Source organism: Alligator sinensis, unplaced genomic scaffold, assembly GCF_000455745.1.
Source record: "Alligator sinensis unplaced genomic scaffold, ASM45574v1 scaffold1473_1, whole genome shotgun sequence".
Classification (NCBI taxonomy): Eukaryota; Metazoa; Chordata; order Crocodylia; family Alligatoridae; genus Alligator; species Alligator sinensis.
The window spans coordinates 169,326-191,839 of record NW_005843100.1 but is presented as its reverse complement, the minus strand read 5'-3'; the positions used below and the strand labels follow the sequence as shown (position 1 = coordinate 191,839).

The 22,514-nt window shown below is 43.5% G+C and overlaps 1 protein-coding gene across 3 annotated transcripts in view; it reads left to right on the top strand.

The window, feature by feature from the left end:
• LTBP1 (latent transforming growth factor beta binding protein 1) overlaps positions 1-22,514 on the top strand; it is a 212,997-nt gene that overhangs the window by 22,887 nt on the left and 167,596 nt on the right. For all 3 annotated transcript variants that reach the window (XM_025193791.1, XM_025193792.1, XM_025193793.1), the window contains exons 2-3: positions 16,870-17,094; positions 21,252-21,529. In XM_025193791.1, the coding sequence (XP_025049576.1) occupies positions 16,870-17,094; positions 21,252-21,529 (503 nt within the window). The remainder of the gene's footprint in view (positions 1-16,869; positions 17,095-21,251; positions 21,530-22,514) is intronic.

Below are 22,514 nucleotides of genomic sequence, written 5' to 3'. Positions count from 1 at the left end.
TACATAATGAAGAAATGGGGCAACTTTGGCTTACAGCCCATTTTGGTTCAGTGGCAATGGGAAGGCAGCAGTTAGACATAAGCAACAGATAACAAGGGAAATAGATAATGATATAGACTGGAAATGATGAAATACAGAAAAATGATTAGAGCATCTTAAGACATGAGGGGAAAATTCATGGTTGGCGAGACTTAGAACTTAGTAATAAGGAGTTTTTAACAATATTAGGAGCAAAAGCAATCTTAGCAATGATATATAGCTATTTCACTGTATGGAAATGGTAAGAACTGTTCATACTGATTCAGAAAAGGCAAGAGAGTTTCACTTCTGTTCTGTATTTGTAAAGAAGTACATGTATCACATGCAAATGTTGAAGTACTTTACAAGCTTTAGCGAGTAGTGAAGTTGTTGAAGAATATTCACTATGGGTAAACATTTCTAAATAAGAGAAGGTCTATATACAAAGCACCAAGAATCCTAAAAGGGTTAGCTGAGAAGTTATTTGACTTGCTGATGCTAAATCTTGGGAGATTTCTGAAGGCGGGAAAAATACTAATATTATTTCAATATTCATTATTAGATTTAATATGTTAAAATGTTTTTATTAATGCTCTGAAACTAAACGTAGAATCATTGTTGATGGAATTTGCAGATGACACGAAGATGGGTAGACTGGTAAATAATGATGAAAACGGTTATACAGCCTGTAGTCATACAGAATGAATGATGTGACTTAATTACAGAACATAAATTGGTAAGAAATAGCACCTTAATCTCCATAGAAAGGTGTAACAAGAATCAATGGCTGAAAGATAAAACCAAACAAATTCAAATTAAAAATAAGGAATACATTTCAATGGGGAAGGTGACCAATCATTGCAAAAAAAACCTACCAAGCACAGTCATAAATTCTTAGTATACCAGGGGCAGGCAATGATTTTGGGTGGAGGGCTGCTTAAGTTTTAGCAAGCTGTTGAGGACTGCATGGGTAGCCCTACCCCTTGACAGTTGCCCTGCCCCGTAATCACCATGTTGGGACCAGAAGTCCCGCCTCCTAACTACATACCTTTGCCACCAAGAAGTCCCTCCCATTGCCCCCAGAAATACTTTTTTTGGGAGGGGGGTTGCCATCTTAGAACCAGAACAAAACAAATCATACATGAGAAGTCAAACACCTATTATAACATATTTTAATTTTATTACAAAAAATATTTGTCATTATTTGTGTTTGTGTACTGTATATAGAAGGGATTGCATAACAACTCAAAAATAAAGTCTCATGCTTTTATATTGTGTGTGTGTGTGTGGTGGGGTGTGTGGGGGGCATAGGGTATGTTGGGATGTGTGTGTATGTTGGTGGGGGTTGTGGGAGCAGGGTATGGGTGTGTGTTGGGACCCTTCGACTTAACCCAGGCCTACCTGGCCCTCTGCCCATTCTTACTTGAATTGCCTTCTTGGGTGGAGGAAGGTGGGGAACAACCCCAGGGTCCCAGGCAGAAGCTTTTGGCTGGGGGTGGGGTGGGGTGGGGCCGGTGGGCCTTGCTGACCCTCAGTCCAGCTAACAACATTCAATCCACCTGGCAGACAAAGCCTGGAAAAACAGTTCCTAGTGTATTTGTGAATGGTAGTGATCTGAGATTTTGTTGTACCATCAGAGAGTGGGAGTAAATGGAGCCTAAAGATTCTTCTCTAGTAACCCAAAAGCAAGTTGCAAGAATATATTAAAGGTTTGCAAACAAGCTTTGAAAATGGATCAACAAACTTTGAAAATGAAGTCTCTGTTAAAGGAGAAAAACATGGGAAACTGGTTTTTCCCTTGCAGGCTGGCAGAATTCCAGTCTACAAAGAGCTCCTTAGGGCCCCCTGTGCCCCACACACACTCCCAGGAGTTGGGGTTGGGAGTGAGGGGCACCAGCAGGGCCAGGGGGTGGTTTTCTACTTAAACTATTTACTGGGTCAGGACTGGCCATTGATGTTTACAAAGGGTCTTGGTACAAAAAGGTTGAGAGCCACTGGACTAGATGACCTCCTGAAGTCTATTCCAACCCTCATTTTTTATGATTTTATGATTCTATGAAAGGCAACCTTAAGTCTGCACATGATAGGCTTCTAACATTTGCTTGCTTCTTCATGCTAATAGTTTTGAAATATAATGTGCATTCAAACCACTGATATGTGTTTCCAGCTTCTAACAACATTGAGATCTTGTGTAGGGGGATATTAGTAATGAATGGCTTGGGATACCATTCCTGAATTAGGTCATCATCTTGCTTTTATCTTATCCTTCTCTTTTTAACAGTGTATATTTACCAAATTATTTTATCTAATTATTATAACACTTTCAGATGCCAAAATGGTCCTTTATAGTTTAAAAATATTACATATTTTAGCACTACTCATGATAGCTAATTCTCTTGTTTTGCTTTGCTGCTTTCTCCTCTTTTTAATAAGTATAATAATGACAAGGGATAACACCAGTAAGCTTGTTTTATTTGGCAATAACTAGGATCCCTTGTCTGGATAAAATATATGACTGTGACATCAAGGTTTACCCATTTGGGACTGAGATTACTGCTTTGTCAAACAGCCCATTGGTAATTATATTGCTTAAATATGATGAGACAGATCCTCAGATCATGCAAAAGTTGGAAAAGCTTTAGCAAAACGAATGGAGGAATGGTGATTTATATTAACTGAAAATCTGGTTCAATAGCTGCATATTTATCCTTACTGTTTCAATAATAATACAGACTCCCTGTTTGAGTTTAGCATCAGCTCTGAGGCTACATACAGGTGTTCAAAAAGCAGAGGAGGAATTGATCTAACTTTCTCTAAGTGGTGTAGTTTAGATCTGGAGTGAACAGAATACACATTTGTCCATAGTGGGCAGGGAGTGGGGGGGCATGCAGGTATCCTTCACTGGCCAAGGCCTACAAGTGCATGGCACTCCTGCACACTTCCCAGCATGCTCTATGGGCTTCTCGGGCTGCTAGAGACTGCTGAGTTCGGCCAAGTGCCTGAGCCACCCCTGATTGGCTGCTGGACACAGGCAAATGCTCCCTAACCCCCCACCATGTCACTGCCAACCCTCCTCCGCACACTGCCCTGAGGCTTCAAGAAGAGCCCCAAAGCAAGCGCCTTCCCTTGTGAATTGTACATGCCTTTGTGACCCGTCCTGCTCACACCCTCCCATGGTCTATAAACTCACCAGGGGGGACCAGCAGGGTTTGGGAGAGACCCTGTTCCCCCTAGCGTCCCCCCGGGGTAACAAGGAGTAACGGCCACAAATTGTTAGAGAGTAGATTTAGACTGGACATCCGAAGGCACTACTTCACAGTCAGAGCGGCTAGGATCTGGAACCAACTTCCAAGGGAAGTGGTGATGGCTCCTACCCTGGGGGTCTTTAAGAGGAGGCTTGATGTCTACCTGGCTGGGGTCATTTGAGCCCGGTTTTCTCTCCTGCCCAGGGTAGGGGGTTGGACTTGATGATCTACAAGGTCCCTTCCGACCCTACTTCTATGAATCTATGTTGCCCCACCACCCACGCCCAAAGATACAGACCCAGGAGCTGTGGCATGTCCTGCTTGTTGCCCTGCGTGACTCTCGAAGAAGGCTGTGGGATAGCATGCATGGCCACCTAGACATGATCCATGAGCTGGTCACCATGGAACACGACTTCCTTCCCCTGAGCCATCAGCCAGCTATCCCACACAGTGCCACCTACTGCACCCTGTACCCACCAAGCATCATACAATGGGTCGGTGACTTCCAAGTGGCTGATAAGGTTGAAGCCACCTAGTATACCATGAATGCTGGGGTTGTCTGGCACTGCTTCCAGACTGTCATGTGCCAGTTCTGGGGCCACACCACCAGAAGCAACTGGTGGGAGCGGATAGTCCTGAAAACCTAGGATGACAAACAGTGGATATAAACCTTCCACATATACTGGGCCACCTTCATGGACATAGTTGCCCAGGTGGCCCCCCCACGTCACGTGCCTGGAGGTTGGCATATGGCCACCTCTCGCTCCAGAGAAGCAAGTAGCCATTGCCATCATAAAGCTGGCCACCCTCGCAGTCTCTGCTACATTGCCAACAAGTTTAGTGTGGGCAAATCCATGGCTGGAGAGGTCATCTGGGAGGCGTGCCTCATCTTCCAGAACATCCTGGCCAACTGCTTCATCCACCTCATTAACTTGCAGGAGGTGGTTGCCAGCTTCCACCGAATGGGCTTCCCCAACTGCCAGAGGATACTTTTCTAACCTGTCCAGGTCTGCCTGCAATTGTTCCCTACCCTCTGGAGTGTGCACTTCACCCCACAATTTAGACATGCTCCCTTGGGAACTGTTCCACAGCTGGAGAGGGGGCAGCTGCTTTGAAAGCATGCAGGGATAGCCTGGGTTGCTGTTCAGTGTAAGAATCTGGCTTGTGTGCTACCTGTGGCTCCGCTACAATGAGCTGACACCAGCAGATGAGTTTGTGTCTACCACAACTATTGACACAATACTGAACCCATGACCTGACCGAGAGTGGTTTCCCACACTCCAGCTTTCTAAGAGTTCTGTCTTACTCTGCCTTTGTCTTTCCACCACTGTTCTTCTGCTTTGAATACACCAGGAAGGGATGGGGGTGGGCATTGCATTTCAGAGGTTGGGGTAGGGCTGGGGGTGTTGTCCAAGAGGAATGTGCCATGATTGCAGGAAGGGGAACTTTGCCAGCCTGCAAGGGGAAACCCACAGTTTCCCACACTTTTCTCTTTTAAAGGAGAAAATACATGTTTTTCTATGGGAAAGAGAAAACCCGGATCCCTGTTTATTAGTATGCACAGTATTAACATGTGGTGAAGCAGAAGTAACATCTATTTTTTTCAAAAATGTATGAAAGTTTCCTCCATTTTTAAAGTGTCTTCGCAACCTTTTCATATATTTTTGTGACCCACTTTTGGATTGTGACCCACAGGTTGAGAAATGCTGGTTTACTGCAACCCTCAGGTCCTTTTCTGCAGTACTGCAGCCTAGCCCATCATTTCACAATCTGCATTTGTACGTGCAATTATTTAATCCAAAGTGCCGGACTTTGTGCTTGTCTTTGCTGAATCTCATATGATTGATTGTAGACCATTTCTCTAATTTATCTGAGTCATTCTGGAGCCTAGCCCTACCCTCCAGAGCAGTGGTTTTCAACTGGGGGTCTGTGGCAGTTTTCAGGGGATCTGCCCAGCCCGGCCTGGCCCAGCCAGCCCTGGTATGGGGAGGAGCTGCCTTGGCCCCACAGGGCAGAGGCAAGTCATGAGGAAGGGGTGGTGGCAGGCCCGCCCCACTCACTCTGCCCCAAAGCCTCCATCTTGCAGGCAGTGCTGTGGGCAGGTGGGCAAGGCTCCATGCTGCTGCTGCATGGAGCCTAGGTGAGTAGGGTCCTGGGCTCCCTGCCATCAAGTCCTGCCTGCCGCATTTGGGGCCATGCAGGTGAGGCCAAGAAGCCAAGCTGGTCCTCTCCCATGCAGGGAGTGGAACAGGTGGGCCATTAAGTTTTTATAGCATGCTTGGGGGCCTCAGGAAGAAAAAAGTTGAGAACCCCTGCTCCAGAGCATCTGCAAATCAATTCATTGATTGGTGTCATCTGCAGATTTGCTACGTGTGCACTTGATCCATTATTCAAATCAGTAATGAAGGTATTAAAGTATACTAGTCCCAGGATAGACCCCTGGGAAACCCCATTTGATACTTCCTCCCAACTAGACATGGAACCATTGAGGACTACTCACTGAGCACAATGATCCAAGCCGTACTTCCACCTTATAGTACTTTCATCTAGTCTGTATTTTCTTAGTTTGTTAATGAGAATGTTGTAGGAGACAGTATCAAAAGCCTTGCTAAAGTCAAGATACAGTACATCCACTGGTCTCCCCCGTCCACACAGCCTTCTACCTTACCATAGAAAGAAATCAGATTGGTTAGACATGACTTGCTTTTGGTGAATCCATGCTGGTTGTTCTTGATCACTTTGTTCTTCTCTGGGTGCTTCACAGTACATTTTTTGACAACCTGCTCCGTGACCTTTCCAGGTATCGAAGTTTTTAATTCCCCAGATCTTCCTTTTTCCCTTTATTAGAGATGGGCACTATATTTGCCCTATTCGAGTCATCCAGGGCCTCACGTGACCTCCCATGATCTTAAGTTTGTAACCTCAACATTTGCTTAGAATTTACTTACACTCTATGAGATTTATTCACTTGACTTATACCCACTCAGTGACTTTTAACTTAGAACTTCCTCCTCCTCACGTGCAGCCTCTGAATTTGAGCTAGGAGTCTGAATATAAAAACATCTAAGGACCAGATCAAGGACTGGAACAGAGGGGTGTAACAAGAAAAAACAATAAACAAGGGGATATAATAATGTGTGAACTGAAGTATAATATCACTTGTTTTTATCTTTCACTTTCTTTAGTTCCTTGATGTGTAAATTACACCCATGCAGACTGTCTTGCAATCAGAAAATCTGAGTAGGTCTCAAGTGAATGTAAGGAAACCTTGAACCTTGTGCATTGCCTATTAATTTGGCCTTTTGTCTAAAAAATGTGTGGTATGTAAAGAGACTGATCTTGAGGAATGCAGTGTGCACAAATATATCACTTCTGTTAAAATGGACTTTTTCTCTAGCCTACGACAAGTAGCTGTCATTGTACTCTTTTACTATTCCCTGTGCCTTCAGTGTTTAGGAATTTTTTCCAAATGTTGGTAAAAGATGCATAAATCATCACCTCTGCACATATGTTAGTGCTGAACAATTTGTAATTCTTAGAGATGAAAATAAACTTGTTAGTTTCTGATACATCATGGGGAAATACTTTATTTAATTAACAGGCCTGCACTTTATATTAAAGAACTTGCCCCTGTATTTCATGAATAAAATTCAAGTTCTTTTATTGTTTTACTTAATTTGAATATATGATAGCCAGGAAAATGAAAAGGCAGAAGATAATGAGAAATTGCAGGACAGAACCTCAAGGACCTCCTTATATACATGGGGGTATTTGAAAAGAAATGCAGCATGCTGGGTGGAGCCTTTTTTAAAGCCATCTACAGAATATACTTTGTCATGGGCATGGGGTTTATATGCATCTTCATGGCTTGATTGCATAAGCATGGGCTATTTACTGAGGATTAAGAGGAATTAGGTCCTAGGAATTTTTAGTTTGTTAGACATTATTTTGATTAGATGAACATTTTCAGGCTTATAAAATGATTCAGTTTACTCGAAATGGCTTAGAATAGTTTAGTCTTGAAAACAAATTAGATGATGTAATTTCAGCGACAAACTGAGTCTCAGTAATTATGCGTTTTTTCTGTTCATGATTCATGTCCTGTACCTTTTTAACTGATGTCTTCAGTAGGGTTTTTTTCGGGATTTGACTTGAAAATACTCAAGAACTACCAGGCTAGGTGTCTCTACCATTCACCCTGGCTTACAAAGACTCAAGGTGAATGCATTTTATCAAATCTGTGACCAGCTAATTTTGGACAGTGATTACCCAACCACGCCAAACAAGATCATGGCTTTGGGATATTGTAGAAATTAAAACTTATTAAGAATTAACTATTGAAGAATAAAAGAAAGTGTTTAAAATGTATATCTTTCTTTCATGGGCGGAGCTATAATTTTGAAAAGATGAGTGCAGATGGTGAGGTGCATCATCACATATAAAACAGCACACATTTTTCTCTAGTTAAAAATTAACTAGAAGCTTTACTAATATGCATTGGGCCTTCAGCTGTATTATGCAGCTGAAGATGGAAGCAAAAACAAATAGAACTTTACTGGAATGAGTTAACCCCCTCCCACCTGCTGATTGTTTTTAACCCCTAGAGACTGGGAGGAAGCAGCTGACTGGGAGCCGGGCTGGGTTTCGCCCCGCCCAGGCCCCTACTTAGCCCAGCCCCCCAGGGAGCCACGTGACCAGAGCCGTGCAAACAGGCTATGGAAACAGGTGCACTTGTCTGCTGGCGCATGAGTTAGTGCGGAGTTCGTACAGGAGGGTGTGCGGGAGGGACCAAGGCCCTGCCTGCGAGCCCCCTAGGGTAGACAGACTCAGGACCTGCCCACCTACCAGTGGCATGCCACAGATGGGCACTCGCCGCACCCCAAGGGTCCCCAAGGGGTCTGTGGCCCCCCCCCGGCTCCTCAGAGACAGCCATCCAGATGGAGCCTATGGTTCCGGGCTTCACGCAGACAGAGACCCTGGCTCTCGGCTTTGGGGGCTGCCTGTCCCTTTTCCAGACTCTGGGGCCTGGGAGCATGGCTACCTACCCTTGTGGGGTCTGCTCCCTTTTGGGGTCTCTGGCGCGCCAGCTGGAGGAGCTCCAGGCCACAGTCCAGAGACTGTGTCCCATCAGGGACTGTGAGCAGGAGATGGACTCCTACTGCCAGGCCCTTCTCCCCCGGGAGCCAGAGAGTAGACCACGGTCTCCCTCCAGGACAAGGGAGGACTCCGGGACCTCCCATTCTGTCTAGTCAAGGGGATGGACCAAGGTGGTCAAGGGCCCTAAGGCCCGCCACACCAAGGCCCCTGCCCCACCGAAGCTTAGCAACAGGTATGAACCGCTTGCAGCCCCAGCAGAGCCTGCTAAATTGCCAGCTCCCACAGGCAACACAGGCTCAACTGCAGCTACCGCCCCCGCTCTCCCCAAGACAAAACGCAAAGTGTTTGTCATGGGAGACTCCATCCTGAGGGGGACTGATGGGGTAATCTGCTGCCCCTAGCCCTTAGCCTGGGAAGTCTGCTGCTTCCTGGGGGCCCGCATCCGAGACATTGCGGAGAAGATTCCTAGACCACTATCCCATGCTCCTTATTCATGTGGGCACCAATGACACGGCTCGGAGCACTCCCAGCTGGGTCATGAGGTGCTACAGGGATTTGGGAGCAGGGCTAAAGGGCCTGGGGGCACAGGTGGTGTTTTCTTCGATCCTCCCAGTCTCGGGGTATGGGCTGAGGAGGGAGAGGAGGATACAGGTAGTGAACCAAGGACTGTGGTGCTGGTGTCATTGGGAAGGCTTTGGCTTCCGTGACCACAGCCCGCTCTGTGGCGAGAGAGGCAGCGAGCTGCTGGGAAGAGATGGCCTCCACCTCTCTCCCCTGGGAAGGAGGCTCTTCTCAACCAGACTGGCTGACCTGCTCTAGCGGGCTTTAAACTAAGCCTGCTGGGGAATGGGGGCACTACCACCACTACTGGCCCACTGAGCAACTCTTACAAAGCTAGCAGGCCAAGGCACTTAAGGGAGCCCACCCCTGCCCCAGCCCTGGTACAATCTGTGGGCAAGGCAAGAGCCCCCAAGAGGACACTTGCTTGCCTGTACACAAATGCCAGGAGCTTGGGGAATAAGCAAGAGGGACTCGTCCTTCTGCTTAACACAAATAATTACGACCTCATGGGGATAAAGGAGACCTGGTGGGACTCCACCCATGACTGGACCACGGGTATAGATGGCTATACCCTGTACAGGAGAGATTGAGTAGATAAAAGGGGCAGGGGTGTAGCTCTCTATGTTAAGGAAAGCTATGCGTCTCTGCAAGCTGATATGAGTGACCAGGGTGGATGACTAGAGACCCTCTGGGTTAAAATCCATGGGGAACACGGCACAGGGGACACAACAGTGGGAATCCACTACAGACCTCCCACCCAAAGTCAAGAGCTTAACCAGGAGTTTACCCAGGAACTGGCTGAGGCCGCATGCTCCAGGCCCATGGTTGTCATGGGTGACTTCAACTACCCAGACATCTCGTGGGAGGATCTCTCAGCAAAATCCAAGCAGTCGCAAAACTTCCTATCATGCGTGGATGACCTCTACCTGACTCAAGAAGTCTATGGGCCAACGAGACGTAAAGCGCTGCTCGACCTGGTACTGGCTACTGGGGATGACCTAATCGGCGACTTAGTGATTGATGGGAAGCTGGGTGACAGCGACCACAAGCTGATCACCTTCACCACCCACCATAAAGCTGACAAGTCAGTCAGCAACACTGAAGTCCTTGACTTCAGGAAAGCTGACTTTGACAAGCTCAGGAAGCTTGTCAGTGAGGACCTAAGGGACCATGACCCCAGGGGGAGAGGAGTTCAGGAAGAGTGGTTGCTCCTCAAGGCAGAGATCCTCAATGCACAAGCTAATTCTATTCCATCTCGGAGGAAAGGCAGCAAGAGGGCACAGCAGCCCCCCTGGCTCTCCAGGGATCTAGCGGGCCTCCTGAGGCTAAAAAGAAAGGCCTACAAAGGATGGAGGATAGGATTCACCTCCAAGGAGAAGTATTCTGCACTGGTCCAGTCCTGCAGGGAGCAAACCAGGAAAGCCAAGGCTGCAACTGAACTCCAACTAGCTTTGAGTATCAAGGACAATAAAAAGTCCTTTTTCAGATATGTGGGGAGCTGGAGGAAAAGCAAGGGCAACATTGGACCCCTGCTAAACCAGATGGGACAACTGACACCTAGGAAAAAGCCAAGCTATTAAATGGGTACTTTGCATCAGTCTTTCATCAGTCCCATGGAATGCCCATGCCCACTACGGGACAGGGAGGTCCGGGTGAGGGAGACTCCCTGCCCTCCATCAATGCTGACCTCATGAGGAAACACCTTGAGAGACTGGACACCTTCAAGTCAGCTCGCTCTGACAATCTACACCCCAGGGTACTCAAGGAGCTGGCGAGCATCATAGCCCAGCCTCTGGCACGGATCTTTGAGAACTCCTGGTGCTCTGGTGAAGTGCCTGAAGATTGGAAGAAGGCCAATGTGGTGCCTATCTTCAAGAAAGGGAGGAAAGTGGATCTGGCAAACTATAGGCCCATCAGCCTGACCTGTATCCCGAGGAAGATCTTAGAAAAGTTTATTAAAAAGGCCACCCTTAATGGACTGGCCGACGCCAACATCCTGAGGGATTGCCAGCATGGGTTTGTTGTGGGTAGGTCTTGTTTGACCAATCTCATTTCCTTCTACGACCAGGTGACCTATCACCTGGCCAAGGGTGAAGAGATTGGTGTCATATATCTTGACTTCAAAAAAGCCTTCAATCTAGTATCCCATGATCACCTTTTAGTGAAACTGGCCAATTGTGGCCTTGGGTTGACCACGATCCGCTGGCTGGGAAATTGGCTCCGTGGTCAGACCCAGAGGGTGGTAATTGACGGAAGTCCATCGTCATGGTGTCCTGTGACCAGTGGGGTCCCCCGAGGCTCTGTCCTTGGACCCGTGTTGTTCAACATCTTCATTAGTGATGTGGACATTGGAGTCAGAAGCGGACTGGCCAAGTTCACCGATGACATCAAACTTTGGGGCAAAGCATCCACACCTAAAGACAGGGGGGCGATCCAGGCTGACCTGGACAGGCTTAGCAAATGGGCGGATGAGAACCTGATGGTGTTTAACACTGAAAAATGCAAGGTTCTCCACCTTGGGAGGAAAAACCTGCAGCATCCTTATAGGCTCGGCAGTGCTACACTGGCTAGCACTACGGAAGAAAGAGACTTGGGGGTCATCATTGACCACAAGATGAACATGAGCCTTCAATGCGATGCTGTGGCTAGTAAAGCGACCAAAACGCTGGCTTGCATCCATAGATGCTTCTCAAGCAAATCTCAGGACGTCATTCTCCCCTTGTGCTCGGCCTTGGTGAGGCCGCAGCTGAAGTACTGAATCCAGTTTTGGGCCCCACAATTCAAAAAAGGATGTGGAGAAGCTTGAGAGAGTCCAGAGAAGAGCCACATGCATGATCAGAGGTCAGGAAAACAGACCTTACGATGACAGGCTGAGAGCTATGGGGCTCTTTATCCTGGAAAAGTGCAGGCTCAGGGGTGATCTGGTGCCCACCTATAAGTTTATCAGGGGTGACCACCAGTATCTGGGGGAACGTTTGTTCACCAGAGCACCCCAAGGGATGATGAGGTTGAACGGTTATAAACTACTGCAAGACCATTTCAGGCTGGACATAAGGAAGAATTTCTTTACGGTCTGAGCCCCCAAGTTCTGAAATAGCCTGCCACCAGAGGTGGTTCAAGCACCTACTCTGAACACCTTCAAGAGAATATTGGATGCTTATCTTGCTGGGATCCTATGACCCCAGCTGACTTCCTGCCTTCAGGCTGGGGGCTGGACTCAATGATCTTCCCTTCCAGCCCTAATGTCTATGAAATCTGTGAAGCAGGGCTGTGAAAAAGGAGCTTCCTGACCAGGAGCAGCATCATTACCACTTTTGCTTTCCGTATACCCTATGCCACTGCCAGGCTGGAATCAAAGGAGGGGTGCAAATGCACCAGTGTACCTCTCTGGATTCTCCTGGCAGAATGAAGCTTAGCTTGATTGGTGGAGCATCAAGACAATTAAAAAGAAAAGAGGGTCATTAATGCCTGTGGAATGAAGAGTTTAGAACAGATCAGGTAGATTATAATGAGCCATGAGGTAAGCTGACTCTCAGCGTTGCCTGTCTAGAAATGCTGCTGCCAGTGCCAGGCAGGAATCAAAGGTGGACACAAGTGCACCAGTGTATCCCTCCCCCTCCCCCACGCTCCATCCCTGCTTTCCTTATATCAAAATGAAAACAAATACATTGTAAAAAGGGAGTCACATATGAATCAAACAAAATCTTTATAAGTTTCATCCCAATGCAACCAAAATGATCATTAAGAATTCCTGAGGGGCCTGGCATTTGACTTGACTGATTTTATTGACATAATTAATTTTATTCAGGAGTCCCCTGTGGTTTAGTGGTAGAATCCTTGTCTACCACACAGGAGATCTGGGTTTGATTTTCAGACACTTATACAACTACAGCCATGGAGGCATCAAACATCAGGACTCAGTCTGGTCTTTGGATTTTTGTCTCAGTGGCCTAACAGGAGATGGAAGGTTTGAGCAGCCTCCACTCCAAAAAAAAACAAACCCAAAATATTCCTGCCCAGGTATCTGCATTAAAGGGTGGCCCTCATACATACACCATGGTCGAGGAGGATCAATGGTTGCTACCGTTAACATATTTTATTCATTTCTTCTTTTTTTTCCCTTTTTGTTACATATTCAGGAACAGGCTTTAATTGTTTTTGACATATAGTAATATCTCCACATTAATATTAGAGAACTGTAAATGATTAGCTGGTGCCATTATTAAAATAAAGAGTTCTTGCCACTCACTTCAGATAAAATGGGGCAATCAGTCTACAGACAAAAAAGTTGTAGTTTCAGGGACCCTGCATCAAGATACAAATCACTGATGTTTATGCATAAATTTCAATGTTTTAATGTCCTGCCCATGTCTGTTGGTTGGGCTCTGTCCATAATATCCCCTGCATCTGTTGGCAGTATTCAACAGTTATGTTTGTTTTACATTCCATAAACTCAATGGTTTATGGAAAATAAAAACAAACAACTGTTTCACCTGAATTTGAGCTGTCTAAAGTAACACTGGCTTTGAGATCTGGTTCCCATTTGAAAGGGTCTGCACTTTGGAGCCCTTTCCACTTCTTTAACCTGTGATTGATTGGTAAAATAAAAGGCCAGAGCAGTAGTTTCCTTTTTTGTTGTCCCCTGTCCACTTAACTCTCCAAATGATAATCCTGAAATTTCAGACCTGCAGAAATTATAGCAGTAGATTTGTGCAGCATGTAAAAGCCCTTGGTCTTTTTACAAGTTCCTTAACAATACATCACAATATCTGCAAGTGTGCGTCTTATTCACAATTATTCAGCCATGGTTTTATTTAATCATATCTCAGTCTTCAAATTGCTTCCAATTGGATTATTCACAAACAGTATTCCTCTCAAAAGTCTATGTTGTTTGAGATTTAAGCTGTTTTAATTGAACCTAGAAGTCACATGGTATTTATTTACTTTTACTTGACTGTGGAAGCATATCTATTACAGATTTGTATTTCATGTTCAGATACTAATGATGAATAATTCAAAATATATTTTCATGAAACAAGCTAAAACCTCACCAAACATAAATCAATGCAGCTACACTCAAGTCAGTGGAACACAAGTGTTGTACAGGAATCCAGTGTCAAAACCAATCTGACTTTATGCCTTGAGTCTAACAGGTGCCTTGAATCTAAAAAGGTTGTGAGCCACTGCTGTAGATTTATAGTGGTTTAGTGAAGAGCTGAATATGGTCCATTATTTCACTACCTAAAAGGAGAAAGAACTTATAGGAATGACAGGTTTCTTTCAGTTTATGGACAGCTCAATGAGAAAGCCGGTTCCCACCTAAAAATGCCTTTCTATGAATATAGCCTCACGGAAAACTATAGAATTTTTGTTCCACACCCTTGTGATCTTAAACTGTTGCATCATCCACATTGCACTACATTGTTGTTGGAACCTCTTTTCTAAACAGTCCTTACTTCTGCACAAAATAAAGCATTTTTATCATAGGCTTCAATCATCCAGAGGGAGCAATACAGGCAGATCTTTACATGTACCTGAAGGTCATTGGGTGCCATGCTGTCGTATTGAGAAGCTGATGTTTATAGGATTGCTGGAGACCTTAAAGAGAAAAGTCTTTATTTAAACCAAATGCATATATCCCAGCTAAGCCTCAACAAGAGCCTGCCAGCACAAACAGCAAGACTTCGGTTAAAATGGTCAATATTTTTTTTTTAGGCTTATTCACAATGTTGCCGTTTGTGGAACATTTATAGTCAGTTCATATAGAATGAAAATATGAGCTAAACAGACAAAAATTATGAAATGTGTATTTGTTGAATAGAGTGGAAAAACATTTCAATCGTTTACATTTGTATGCAGACATAGTAATACCTATCTGGTGATAAGGCAAACATGTTCCAAATCCTGTCAATATAATGTGATAATATTCTGCTGAGAGCCAATCTGATTGCTTATTTCTCCAATGCTTTGTAAGATCCAAGTACATTACGCAGTTCATTTGGAACTCCTCAGACTGCGAAACCTCCTACTTTGTCTTCTTACAGCAGGCAAGATGTACATTCTTTTTCTAATACTGACCTTTTATAGTAGCAGTAAGATAGCAATGTGCAGTGGTTGACAAGAGACTATACCACAACAGATAGTTAGCACAAGGTATACATATAACCTGACACTTTCTGTAGCTTTCAGAGCATAAAAGACACTATAGTTTAATATAATCAAGTAATATAAATCTAACAAATACCATGTCTGGAAAGTTTGGGTGGTTTAAAGCCAGAATCTTGTATTAAGGCTTACAACTAAATACTCTGTCTTCCCTCGACAGACTTTATAATTATGTAAAAATGACATTACCCTGTCAGGAGCAAGTTCATCCTTTATTTTCTAATTGCTTTAATTTCTGAAATGTTAACTAAGTAGATTCCAGTAGAATTTAAAGTAATGCATCATATTTTTAGACTAAGTAATGAACCTCAGGGGAAAAACAAAGCAGAGACCACTTCCTTTCCTTTTTAAAGTCCTTGTGACAAGGTATTTAGCAGAAGTCACAGATTCATTGGAATCTGACAGGCCACGCCATGAGTGCTTTCGCTATGGCCTTGACCTTGAGACTGTCAACTGTAAACCCTAGCACCTGCACCACCCCAGTCCCCCCAGCAGAGACTGCTGATTGGTAAATATTCACTTTCCTGGATTCTGGATTCAAGATTACGCTTTGCATCAATATTTTCTTTGTTTCCTTGGGTAAATTATAGAGCCACAAAACTACAAACTGGCACAGAATAATCATCAATAAGTAGCTCTTTGCATGCATTTTTGTAACTGGAAATTTTTGCTTCAGAAATTACTGATATAGCTGTTAGTATTTCAATCATCATTACACAGGGTTATAAAACTTTTTCATGTCAGGAAAAAAAAATTGACTATACTGAAAAGCAGACCAGGTTCCCAAGAAAAACTGGGTATTTCCCCCTAGCATTATCCTCCCTCTCCAGAGAGAGTACACAGAACTTTGATTTTTGAGGAGAGCTAGGTTGTGCAGGAAGTGATACCCCACAGTGAGAGAAGATGCTGTAGTACACAGAATTATTTTTGTCTTATGGTGAAATGTAGTACAATAGACTCCTAGGAAAGAAATGTGTATACTATGTCTGCCTGGTATGAGGAGAGAAACGCATGCAACCATGCAGAGTTCACAAACAGGGTGAGTAGCCCTGCCACTTAGGCTGTTGGCAGATATGAAATAAAAACAAATGACAGCACTTTACTGGAAGAGGAAGCATGTTAGTTTGACCCAGCTCCACAGCATCTGTATAGATCACACGCTTCAGCGGTGCTTTTTTGGTGCTTTTACCTAAGCTGATCCAATCAACTATTAGATAAAAGCACCAAAAAGCCTAGCTGAAGTGCGATCTATATAGATGTTGGGCGAACCAGGTCCAGCTAATGCAATGTCTCTTCTGCGCGTGTGCTGTGTTTGGTTTGGGGGCACGCCAGACTTAAAGTAAAGAGTTATTTGAGCTTTTTTTCACATCTGTAAGCAGACTAAACAAGCAAAAACCTGCCTCACCTAGGTGCAAAGCCGACTCGAGCAGGGTGTGGGGCCCGGGGCAAATCAGCCCATGCGGGGCACCGCCCCCACTCCGATCCCACACGCCCTGATCCAAAGAAGCTGCCGCCAGTGGTGGCGGTGCAGAGTCGCCACGGCCACTCTGCCCAGCTCCCCGGGCCCCCCCAAAGCGTGGGGCCCAGAGCGGTCACCCTGATTTGCCACCCCGCAGGGACGGCCCTGCCTAGGTGGCCCTTTCATGCGTGCCAAAAGATGTGAAGACCATTTCCCTCAGTGATATCAGCAGCAACATGTTATATCATCAAATAATGCCAAAAAAAGAATTGCAGCTGAAGAGAAATTAACACAATCTCTGTATTTTTTTTCTCTTCATTTCAGTTATTTGTCACCTTCCGTGCATGAATGGAGGCCAGTGCAGCTCTCGAGATAAATGCCAGTGCCCTCCTAATTATACTGGTAAACTCTGTCAGATCCCAGTGCAAAGTGCCAATGGTGCAAAACTTTACCATCATCCACAGCAGGCAAATAAAGCCATAGGATCTCATATCATCCATTCGACGCATACTTTACCACTGACTATGTCCGGCCAGCAAGGAGTAAAAGGTAACATTTTTCTGTCACAGATATATTCCCATTGGTATATAGTTCTATTGTCTAATTTTGGCTGAAAGACTAGTAATAAAAATGACATCTGTCTACACAGTTTGAATCTAAGTACCACATCTTGAATCCAGAGCCCACCAGAATGACTAGAAGTTATTTTCCTTAGGTAGCTACAATAATAAGAAACACAGTGTTATTGAAATGATTTTGATAAGGTAATTTTCCTTTAATTCATGGTGGAATCTAGTCTGGAACACAGAATCAGAAAAGATGTCATATCCTTTTGTGTAACAGACTTCTCCCATCTTAGGTGCATAACCATCTTATATAAGGAGCAGCATAGATGGCATTGTACTAGATTATGACCTGAGGTATACATGTGATGGTCACAGGGCAAATAGGAAGTGGCAGCTGATTAATTTTCTACTACCCTAGAACAGAGAGAGAGTGTATAACTGAAAATCATTTTATCCTTACATCTTATCCAGGACTCTAAATGGACTGCTGTACAATTAGTTAATTTTTATGGTGATCCTTTTACTTATGGCTGTCATGATATAGATAATAAATATCACTTCACAAATGAAATAGTTTCAATTAACTAGAACATATTTTCCAGTAAGATTGATAAGATCACAGATAAGAGGCATAACTACTTCTTATCACTTTGTAATTGCAGTGAAGAAACCAAAGTATCAAAAACATGATTAAACTGGGAATTAGCAATTTTGCCCAGACTGAGAGAGATCAGAGTTTTAGTCTGCCAGCTACAAGTAATATGTTGAAGATACTTGATATTATTTGGTTAAAAAAAAAATCTCAAAAAAGAGCACTTTCAAAAAAAGTATCTGTTACCTTTATGCTTGCAAGAATATTCTTAGCATTCTATCCAGGGTCATCTCTCCTTTTGTTGAGAAAGTCCCATAATTCAGTTCTACAATTCAGTAATTCAGCACATATTGTTTGTTTATTTATGTGTTTGTTTTAATTACCAGTCTGGCAATTCAACCTTCTTTGTTAAAATCTTTGTTTAATAATTTTCTGTTGGAATTGGTGGTTCACAATTAGTTTCTGAATCCCTTTGGTAAAATGAATCCATAGTAAACATCTTTATGGCATATATAGCCTAACTTAATAATTTTGTTTTTGGAACTGGCTATACGTATGTAGAAAAAAGAGGGGCCCATCTATTTTGAAATCATTAGAATTAAAAGGCTCTGTACAGCAACCAGCTCCATTTTTTCAATACATTGAAACTTGAGGGCTGCTATCGAACCCATGGGGAAAGTAATATATAGCTGAAGTAAAATGTTAAGCCCTGTCTTGGGTCTACAATAATTGTCTTCAACTTTTCTTTTGAAAAAGAGGGTAGAGATACTTAAGTATTTATTTGTGCTGATATGTATTTCTGTGAGTATTCCATTCCAGGTTAAGGTACCTAGAGAAAATGGTGGAGTAGTAAAAAGAATACACCCCTCTCCCCCTTTTTTAAATACATAGTCATCTTTCAGGTTTTGGGTTATCCACTTTAAAAGTACAACAGATTTCACACTGCGGTATCTGACCTCTGAAGAATTCCCCTATTCCTTCAGAAGATAACTACACCAGTGTCATTAACAGATCCGTTGCTTTTGCTTGGTATTCCTATGTCCAAATGAAAACACTTGAGGTGCTGCAAACTGCACGCAGAGCACATGTACCCACTCACTGTGCTGCTAATTTGGATCTCCCAGGGTCAAAAAAAAAAAATGCCACTAAAAGAAGCATCTTGGCGCACAAGGCAGCAGTGTGCACCTTCACAAATTGAGCCTGGCCAGCCAAATCTATGTTCTAGCTGTCAGCCAGGCTCTGAGTGACTGGCTTGGTGCCAGAACTCTAGGTAAGGCTGCTGTGGCCAGCACAGGTGCTGGCCACAGCCTCTCCTACCCCACTTGATTCAATTTTCCGAAACATGTATGCAGGCGCGTGCCCTGGTACAATTATCAGTGGCACAAATATGTACCTCTGCTATTTGTCGCACGGGAAACACTCACCCTGCACATGCATGCTCATCAGGATGTGCCCTTGGTGATGGAGAGGAATACTTTTTTCTGAATAAGAGAGTGAAATAGTTCATTCTTAAAGGACTGAAAAAAGGCTAAAATTTAACTGGACAGCTAAAAGGAATCCAAGACTTGCAGAAAGAGAAGTACTTCTGGACAGACAATAAGGAAGGAACCACTTTCTTCTTAATTCAACACTGTCTTGAACTGACTGAATATCCCAAGACGAACTTACAGAAGTCAGTAGGGCATCTAAGTTAGCAGCTTTCTACTGTGAACTGGTACACTTCCCTTCTGCATCAGTCAGAAGGAATCCACAACAATAGCTGAAGAGAGACCTCTCCATGCAATGTATTCATGGAAGTGAGTCAGTTTTGTTGTCTTTATATAATATGAAATAGCTGTGAACAAAACAGATTTCCTTCAGGGGGCCTTACAGTTTTCTTCTGCCAACATTGAAACTTTTCCCTGTGGCTCCTGCCTACAACAGAACTCACACGTTCTGAGGAACGATGCTTTTCTGGTACCAAGTAAGGAGTGAAGAACCAGGAAAAGCCATTAAGTCATACAAGCTAATTTCCCACCAACTCATTCAAAGGGTCTCTGCCCGTCTTGAAGCCTAAGTTGTGGACTTTCAGACTTAAAAAGGAGGCAGGCCAAATTGAAACTAAAACTCTGCTTCTTTTAAGACATTCCCAAAAGAGACCAGATACACTGAAACTTGTAGTCCGGCTATCATTTTGTGTTTCAAAGAAAATGATGCGGAAGAACAAATATAATTTTATGATAAAAACAAGCAGAGTAAGCAATAGAAATTAGAGTGTGAGGGTAGAATTCTGCACAGAAAAATTGAAATGATCTAAGATAATTATCAGAAAGAATGGTTCTGTTTGCTAGAGGTGGGAAGACAGCTGTGCAGGGTCAGCTAGCTAGCATCCTTTACAGCAAGGGTCAGCAACATACAGCCTGCAGGCCTGTTTTGGTCCACAGAGCCATTGGGTCTTGCCCAGGGAGCTACAGGGCTTTGCTTTTGCCTCTGCCTCTGCCTGTACTGGGGCTGAGTAGCGAGGAGTTTGCACTGAGCTAAGATCTAGAAACTGCACCCATGCACTGCACTGATGCACTGCTGAAGCTACCTGGCCCACACCAGACTAGAGATGGGTTGTTGCAGGCTATGGCTTGAAAAAGGATGCTGGCCCCTGCTTCATAGTTTGTGCATGGTTTTGTTCCGCACACAAACTGTACCAAGCTGTCTATGTGTGGTTTTGTTCTCCAGAAGATGATTTGGAAAGAATGTTATATCCACTTGTTTGGATGGATTAGGAATGTGTTAAAGCAAGGTATATTTAACATATGCTGAAAAGGTGATGAATTATGGTAGTTTGCAAAATTTAAGTTATTTTTCATCTGAGTTGAACTGAATGTTTGGAATGTTTCAAAGGAATTGAGATTCACAAACAGGTCTTATTTACACTAAAACAAGTGAACAGAAGTTCCAAACCTGTATTCCAAAACTTAAAACTACAACTGTATTTAAAAACAAAGTATTTGAAAGCATTTCCTTCCTCCTTATCTGCCAAGTCCTGAATTCAGGAGAGGGGGTGGGTTTTTTCGGTGGTTGAGAGGTTGGCCATGGACTAGGGGCAATCTCAGCACTGGCAGATACATAAAGGTGAAAGAATGAAATCTGAAGCTTTTCCCATGTTCCAAAGACAAATGATGGATTTGAAAAACAAAATAAAGCTGACTAGATATCCAAAAATAACCCAGTAGAGCTTGGATTCTGGAACTTTGAATGGGATACTTTTTACAAAGTACAACCACAAAAATTAATGTCATACCACCCAGCTTGGACACCTATTTTATGTAGTTGTCTTGCATTATTTTCCTATAGTGTCTTACTTTTCTTTCTAAATGGCTGACTTACTTTTTAAACCAGGTTTCATACATTCCAACTTATTTCTAAATCTGGGTTTTGTGCATATTTTTAAGAAGGTATACACCAATTTTAGATTAATTGTTTATACTAAAAGAGTCTAGAAGAATACCTGGAAATTCTGCTTGTCATCTTTTATTACTCATTTTTCTTCTGTGTTTTCTCTCCAATGATTTTAGTGAAGTTCCCTCCTAACATAGTAAATATCCATGTGAAACATCCCCCTGAAGCCTCAGTACAGATCCATCAAGTGTCAAGGATTGATAGCACATCAACAGGACAGAAAGTAAAAGTATCCCAGCCGGGACATCCCCAGGTCCCTTATCAAGGTCTTCCATACCAGAAGACCCAGAAAGGACATATTTCTTACTCGAGTCAGCAACCCATTCCTCACGTGTTTCCTGCTTCTGCTAAAACTCAGCTTGGGCGCTGCTTCCAGGAGACTATTGGAACACAGGTAAAAATATTTGCAAATATTTCTGAGACAGAGAGCTTTAATCAGTTTTATTAAGCACTGAAAAATGCTTTACTAATCACAGCAGAAAGAACACAACCTTTCTTTTGTCTAATTGAATTTTTGCCTCAGTAGTCTATTCTTTTGCAAAATAGAGCTCTTACCTATCTCCTGCTCTTCCAAGCTATCTCCTTTACCTTCTGTGGATATACTGCTTTCAGATGATATTTTCATAGGAACACTCTCCTCTCCTTATTGGATGCTTTTCAAAGGAAAAAAACAAGTTCCTTTATCTCCATCTGCTTCTCTCCTCATCAGAGAATTGCTGCTTTATCAGGCTAGGGGAATGTCTTCTGCAGTTCATCATTTCTTCTGCATTTAAAAACTCTTTTCCAAAGCAGTAGTAGATTTGTTTCCTGTGCCTATGTTCTTCAAGTAGCTGCAGTTCCTCTTGATTTTTTTTGTCTAGTCTGCATTGGGCACAGGTACTTTACAGTATTATGAACCAATATTTTTCGGCTGGTATGTTGAGACTCCTGAGTGGGGGCTGGGGAGTCATGAAACACACTTAAGGGGGCCACAGGTAATTAAAATGAATTAAACAGTCCAGCACAAAGAAAATCTAATACCCTTCCACCATTATTCTTTATGGTCAGGTATGTTCTGTCAACCTCTGGAAACATATGCACAAATAGATTATATAGCATTGTTGCTGTTGTTTCTGATGCAGTTTTTAATAATAAATGTAAATAGTTAATAGTAAGTATGATGAGGTCATGACAATATTTGGCTTTCACTTGAACAAAGGTTGAGAGCAACATGGGTTAAGAGCAACATGTTACCTAATGCTACCTAATATCCTGTTTTCAGCTGTGTGTAACTTCATCAAATTTCTGTTTTGGGGGCTGAACTTTTTCAGGCTGGATGTCCACCTCAAGCCAAAATTTGGGAAATGTTTGAACAAAAATGTCTCAGCTGATTTAAAGAA